The sequence below is a fragment of the Strix uralensis genome, chromosome 30 (genome assembly GCF_047716275.1).
Source record: "Strix uralensis isolate ZFMK-TIS-50842 chromosome 30, bStrUra1, whole genome shotgun sequence".
NCBI classification, from domain to species: domain Eukaryota; kingdom Metazoa; phylum Chordata; class Aves; order Strigiformes; family Strigidae; genus Strix; species Strix uralensis.
In genome coordinates this window covers 4,184,597-4,192,072 of record NC_134001.1, presented here as the reverse complement: position 1 = coordinate 4,192,072, position 7,476 = coordinate 4,184,597, and the positions used below count along the sequence as shown (strand labels likewise).

At 39.9% G+C, this 7,476-nt stretch overlaps 1 protein-coding gene across 1 annotated transcript; it reads left to right on the top strand.

Annotated features, from left to right (window-relative positions):
- Nucleotides 1-889: 889 nt before the first annotated feature.
- On the top strand, nucleotides 890-6,930 carry LOC141935937 (kinesin-like protein KIF20B). Its single transcript, XM_074852619.1, has 5 exons — nucleotides 890-1,045; nucleotides 1,576-1,662; nucleotides 2,098-2,233; nucleotides 5,633-5,675; nucleotides 6,327-6,930. Exons 1-5 carry the CDS (start codon nucleotides 890-892, stop codon nucleotides 6,361-6,363), a joined length of 459 nt encoding a protein of 152 aa, XP_074708720.1. The 3' UTR covers nucleotides 6,364-6,930.
- The last annotated feature ends 546 nt before the right edge of the window (nucleotides 6,931-7,476 follow it).

Sequence of the window (7,476 nt, the reverse complement as noted above, 5' to 3'; positions counted from 1 at the left end):
GCGAGCCCAAGGAGTTAAACTTAATCCAGAACAAAAGCTGCCAAGCCACGTCTGTAACATCACAGGAAAAAGCAACTGGAGAGTGAAGGGCAGACAAAATATACTAATGTTTTGAAATAAAATGCACTTTTAAAAGATTATTTTGAAATCTACCTGTCTACTATCAACCCTGAATCAATTTGCTTTCATTTCCTATAGCAAATTTTCACTGCCCAGATTCTGAGATGCACAAAAATCATTAAATTTTGGATTAATAAATGAATTGCTGATCTGTAAAACAACTGAAAAAATTACTAAAAAGCAGTTCTTTAACTTGCACTCTGGCATGAGGTCTTCTAATTTTCTAGTGTCCCCTTAAGAGCTAAAACTATCTGCTAGTCTTCAGAATTTTTCTGGACTCTGTCACGTATTCAGCCGCATTGTGTTATAATACCAATTATCAGGTCCTGCGGAGATAACCATGAAGTTTGGGTTACTCTTGCAATGAACTTTTATTCTAAATGGCCGCTATAATGGGATGATGGAGAAGTGGATGCGGAACAATATGATTGTTTGGTGTGGGTTTTTTTTTTTTAATTCTCTCTTCCTTGTCAGACACGGGTTTTAGCAAGGTTGTGGTATATGTGTAAGGGTTTTTCCCTGGTAAACAGTTGCTTTGCATTGGAAGAAGAATGGCTGGTCTTGTTTCATCATGATGTGAACCCCACTGCAGAGCCTCTCCCAGCTATCAGGAACTTGCTGTGTAAATTTTGAATAGGATAAAGAAAGCTTTCTCCTTAGAGAAACTGCAGCTCTCAGTTTCAGATTGACTTGTCTTATATGAGAGACTTCAGAAGCTTTATGTCATGTGATCAGAAAGCAAAAAAAGGGTTGTATTTTATCTCGCAGGATGGAACCGAATTTGGATAAGGAGGACTTTTTCAGACCATCCTGTATTGCTGGTGTTGAGCCACTTCAGAGAACAGCACCAGGAAGCGTGGAAGATTTTAAAACAGATATCTCCCCTGATTTGTCTTTGGTTTCTTCAAGCTCAAACACGAGCCAGGTAAGAAAGCTTTAATGTTTGCATTGTTTGGATATTTTTTAATGAGCTTAGTCTTTTCATCAGTAAGAATAATCAGAATTTTACAGAGAAGAGGAAAAGCATCTTTAGTGTGTTTTTAATTTGGAGGAGATAGATAGGATTGGACTGAGTTGTGTGGCACTGCACTGATACTTGATTGGGAGCATCAGCCTTCTGTGAATGAGGCTAATTGCCAGCTTGGAGCAGCTTAATCATAGAATGGTTTTGTGGGTTTCATTCTTGATCTCTAATTGCCTTGATGTCATGTGTGTGTGTATATATATACATACATGCTGCAAGATTATGAACTCTTAAGTTATCCCAGCGAACTTCTGCAGGGGCCTCAGCACTTGTGAAAACTGATGTAATGAATTACTTTTGCTTCCCTCGTCATCAAATGAGTCTGTTCAGAACAGCCTGGTGAAAATAAAACTGCCTTAACATGCTCGCTATCCAATAAAGAATCTAGTCAAATTTCTATCTTCCTTATTTATTTATTTTTTTGATTTCAGAGGAGCAGTTTGGAGCCTAAGGGACACATACCAGTTTGCCTGTGTATTAGGCCACTTACATCGTTGGAAAGAGAAAATGAATTGCAGGTGAGACATTTATAGAGTTTAAAAATACCTTAAACGTACGCTTGGGGGTTTTGTTGGGGTTTTTTTTCTCTAAGCTGAGTTTTTCATACTCTGTTCATGCCTGCATTGTTTCTGCTTCCTTTTACTGGAACTGTGTTTCACTTGAGGATTCAACAAGCGTCAGACTGAAGCTTCCCAAAACTTCTTTGAGTCGACTGAGTGAAAAAACTGCTGAGCAGACAGTGCAGAAGTTCACTTTTTCACGAGTAAATGAATGGTCTTTCAAAGTTTTTAATTTTTTCCTGGAAAAAGTTGTTTAACTTATTTAATAGCAAGCAAACTAGATTTTTAAACTGTCAATAGTTTTTAAGATTATAAACATACAGAATTTAAAGGATTCTTTAAAAGTCTAATGATTGCTGAAACACAATAAAGATGTTTCTTGGTAATGCTCAGGTGTTTGCCCCTGAAACAACTCAAGAATTCTTTGACGGTACCATGAAGCAACCGGTGCAAGATTTCCTGGATGGATATAATCATCTTATTTTTACGTACGGCGTTAGAAATGCTGGGAACACCTACACATTCCAAGGTAGAAGTAGAAATGCGTTCCCCTTGAACGAAGTTACTTTTTTTTTTTTATTTTGAGAGGGTTACTTCTAGCAGAAATATTGTAACTCTTTCCTTTATTTAAACCGTAGGCCCTATACATTGGCTTCTCGTGAATAATAATAAATAACCTTTGAAAGTCTCCTTCCATAACAAATATCCTAAACTGCCACGTGACAGTCACTGCCAGAGTTTACATAAACATACAGTGGTATTGCTTTGTAAGGCTGTAATAATTTCAGCCAGGTGTGTGTGACTTTTTTAGCTCCAAGTATCTAGAGGGAGGAGGGGGGAGTTAAGAAAATGTGTTCTAGATGTCAGAATGGGAAAAGTGTGTAAGTCCAGACTCATATTTTGGGTTTTTTTATCATTATTATAAAGGTCATATACATCTTATATGCCTTGTCTTCAAATAAGGAATAGTATTTGAGTCTGTTTCAGTTATTACAGGCAGAGCATAAATAATTTGAAACATATTTGAGTCCTTCCAAGTATTTCTGTCTTGTCTCAGGTTTCTGAGTTTATCAGTAATATCCTAGGAGACCTTGTCTCCTGATGTACTGTTTCTGTACTGTTAAAGCTCAATATCCTTTCTGGTCAGAAGATGTCATTCTTTAATTATTTTTTAAAGGTGATTTGATTTACGTGGGAACAATTTCTCCTACAATGAAATGGCAGTTCTAGAGGCTGTAATGCTGATTTTATACACAGAAGTAGTAGAGGGACAATGAGTCTTGTGCCGTGTGAAGTTGATCTTTATTGCAGCGACATTGTCTTCTAAGTGATCTTCTGTTGGGTAGATCAGAACTAAAGCCTACTGCCAGTGTTTTCAGTCAGCATTAATCTGGGGCGATGATGGGGTGCTCTGTCCTAATAAAGAATAGGTAAATAACAGAACCCAACATTCCCAAAGTGTACAGTCCCCCACGCTTGACTAGTTTGGGCTGTATTGTGTGGGTTTTCAAGAATTTTTCATTCGTGTCTTTTCAGACTCCGGGGACTTTTTCATGGTATTCTGTTTTTCTAGGACTTAACGATGTGATCAGAACTGTCAGGGCAGAATGTTGCCTGCGGGGTGCCGTGGTTTCCTCTCCTGTTATTCCCAGTATTGCCAACACAGCCTTTCCTTTCTGGCAGTACATGGCAGTCTGTGTTCAGTCCATGGCAAGGGACTGCAGTGCAGGATGCAACAGCTTCTTGGGGCTGTTCGTTGTTTGCCAGTGACTGTTACCTTGTTCGTGGGAGGTTGAATTACAAGCGGCATTACAATAAACAAGAAGTTATGAGTAGATGAGGAGAAACCAATGTAATCCAGCTGTCCTTTAACTTAATATGTTACTTGGTTCCTAGCTGGGTGTTTGAGTGCAACCAGGTGTTACAGAGGCTCTGCCTTGGGCAGCGCAGCGAGCGCTGTAACTGCTGACAGCCCAATACTTGGCCAAGCGAAGGAGGTAGAGGAGCACTTCTTTCTGTGCTGATGGGTCCATGCACCTTTAGAGAGCTCAGGGCTCGCCCTTTTCCAGTGGGAAGCAACTCTCTGTATTTCAGTATGGATGTGTCTGTGCTGCCAGATGAGCAGCAAAGTGAGCAATATTGCTGATGGTCTGTGGATTTCTGCCTTGTGGCTGAATATTGATAGGATGTAAACACGGAGCTTTTTTCTCTAGCTTGGGCACCTGATCATTTATCCTCTGGGGTTACTGGTGCTTAGTAAGGACGGAATGCAAATAGTCTCGCCATCTGCGGGGATGCTGGTAGGTCTGCTCCTTTGGACAATTTACTCTCTGTCAGGATACTTGAAAGAAATGAGTGATTTTGAGGTTGTTCCCCTCTTCCGGTCTGTGCAAATAACCTCAAAGGAAGCAAAAGTGGCTTTGGAACAGCAGAGCTCCAAAGCTGTTGGACTTGTAAAGATTTGAATTCAGACAGGTTTCTGCTGGGCTTTATTCTTAAAGAGATCCCTGTTGAGCAGTCCAGAAATCCACTTCAGTGCCTGGAATTCTAAAGCTGTTCAGTCCAATTAGAGTTACAGGGATTGAATTTTGTGTAAGCATACCTTTTTCCTGGTGTCTTTAGTTCTGAAATGAATGCAAGAATGTAAGAAAACTGAGCATATGCTAGGAATTGGAACTAGAAAGGGATCGCAGTGCATTTTTTATTTGTAGTGAAAAGAATTAAGCCTCTCCCTAGTGGTATGCTGGGTTATAATCCAGTGGTGTGGCTGTTGTGGGATGGAATCTATCTGTTACCTTGGTTTTTATCCGAGTTAGTTAACTAGAATTCTCCAGTGTGGAAGGCAGGTGGCAGCAGAATTCGTCAAAAGCACAGGCGTATGTTCTATCTAGCTCTAGCAGTCTCTAAGGGCTTCAGAAAAAACGATCATGTATGTGTCCCCCGTAGTTTTGCCACTAAATTCATAAGCTGAAGTATTGTTCTTATAGCAACAGTTTTCAAAGTTGGCACCTACTTCAGCAGAGAGAGGTTTGGGTGGGTGTTTTATATGTGTAAAGCTTAAACCTGGAAGTTTTGATTACACACGTATTTAACTATTTCAGGAATCGCTCTATGGAATCCCAGCTTTATATGACATATGCTCTTGACAAAACATTAAAAACCCAACCCAAATCACACCTGTTTTTTAATCCATGTTTCTTCTCTTAAGCATACTGGTTTTGGTAGACGAGTTGCACTTCTTTGCAGTTCTGTGCCTAAAAAACCCAAACAACCAAAACTGAGAGTGGGAATGGAGTGTGTGTGTATTAACCTCTGTCTGTAGGGATTTGTTTTACTTTGGTTTTTTTTTTTTAAGAGTTCAGCAGAAGGAAGTTTTCCTTCTCTTCCTAAAACCTAGGCTTTATTTCAACTGTGATACAACCTGTTCACTTAATTTCTTAAGTGAACAAGTGTTCTACATTTCCCTCTGTTTCTGAGAGTTGACCTAGGAAGCCCCAAGATACGGAATCCTGAATTAGCAAAATACCAATAAGAAAAAATTTCCAGACTCTCTAGATTCACCAGGTTAAGAATAATGTGTAAACTACACCTGGAGTTCCCCAAACCATCCTGTTAAATCACCCCGTGTCTCTGCGGGGTCCCCCCCCTCTGTTTTTCTGTGGTGAGTTTTGCTGTGGCTCAGGGAGCTGAAATGCTCTGTACTGTGATAGGGCCTGAGGTGAGGGGAGTGTCAGGAACGAGTGTGAAGGTGAGAACAATCCTTTCAGTAGCAGTGTGCGGGTGCATTGAACTAGACATGATGTGTAGTCGGGATCTTTGTGTCGGCATATTGCAACGACACTGCACTGCTGTCCAGTGGAGCTGTTACACCAGTGACTGGTGATGTCCTGCCAGCGATGGGTCTTAACGTCTCTGTTCTCTTTTACAGGGAGACCGTCGAGAGAGCACGAACAGCAAAGCACCAGTCGGTTGTAAGGGGATGTTTTATATTAAAGAATTGCAATTAAAGCAGGCAAAGAAGCTTTCTTAAGGTCAACAACTGACTTCTGGCCTGTGTTAATAATAAAAGGACTGCTTGGCATTTTTATACGCCTGTGAATTGGATAGTGAGTAAGTTATCTGGCCAGAAAACACAAGGATAAAATGGTTAGAAGTTTACCTGAACAGGCATTAAATGAGATGAAGCTATGGCAAGGAAAAGCAGCACTACTTATGCTGTGGTCTCTGGTGGTATCCTGACCCTGTATGTAATCAGATAAACCTAATTCTGCGTTTAAAAACTGCCTAAATACTTTAAAATGTTAGAATGTCATGTACTTGTCAGTTTGATTCTCTGTCTTCTAAAGACGTTGAAGAGACCTGAATAATTCTAACAAGGCTGCATGATTTTGATCGAATTTGGAAGTGGGAAAGGCAGTGGTAGATGAGGTGTCTGGCAAATATGTAGGGTAAGCATGTGACTTCCAGATATTTTAGAAAGGGGAGAAAAATTCCAAGGGATTTTTGTCTGGGGTAAGTGCTTTTTAGAAGGCTGCTGTAATACCAATTTGCACTTACTAAGTTTTTGAATGAAGGTCATTTTACAAGGTCTGTACTGACTTGTGATATTTTGTACTTGGCAGATTTGGAAGAACTCTTAAAAGGCCCAGAACAATCTAGCACAACTGCGAAAAATCACGTGACGTTTCCTCTTTGGGTTTCATTCTGTGAGATTTACAATGAATGTTTTTATGATCTATCGATTCCTGTTATCAAATGACAAGAAAAACACTACGCCTGGCTCAAGACACCAAGGGATGTTCTTATGTAAAAGGGGATTAGAATACATTGCAAACTGCCAAACGTGTAATTTGAAAAGTCAGTCTTCCTGTAATAATGTTTCTGTCTAGATTAGAAAACTCCGAGCTGTATTCCCTGTGGCACTAGAAATGTCTGCCTTGAGCATGAAAGGCAACAGCCTGCATACACAGAAGTGTCTGTGCCTTTAATAGTGTTTTCTCTCTCTTCTTAACTGTAACTCTGCAAAGCCTGCGTGCACTCCACCGCCTTGATATTTCTCTGAAATGGGAGAAATAGTGAGAACAACTGACAAATTTTTTAGTGTTTTGGGTTTTTCCATTTTCTTAAGACTCCAAATTCTTACCTATAGTTATAATTGGCTCAACAGTTCTATTTTTGAGTATTTTCTGTAGAGATACACTTCAGAGAATATGTGAGAAAGCTCAGTCTGACTGCAAATTACATTTTTCAGTACTCTAATGAAGCCTGTGATGTGATTTGCTGTGGGTTGGGGGAGGCGGGGGGTTAGCAGAACTCTAACAGTTCAGTGTTGGTTTCTGGCCATGGAAAAAACAGGTTTCAAATCCTATTGGATCTGTTAGAGGTTCTTTGGACAATCAAGACACCAATTCTAGATTAAAGGCTTTTTTGGAGGTGTTTGGCCTGCTCCTTTTATCTTTCATATGCCAAAGTATAGATTGAAACAGCTGAATCAGAGGATAAACCCAGCTCCTTCATTTCTTCAAAGACCAGAAGAGGTGTGAAGTAGGAAATAGTCTGCTTTGAGCTATGCGTCAGCATAATCTCTTTTTATAACGTTTGGAAGTAAAAGGCTGTTCCTGATGTTCTTGAGGAAAACCAGCTGATGATTTTCTTATTTTCCTTGGTCACAGCTGGTATTTTTGCTAGTACAATTTTGGTGACCTCTAGTTTAACAGAGGCCATGATGTTCATATTCTAAGTTCCATTAGTAGGGCTGTAGGTATTTACTCG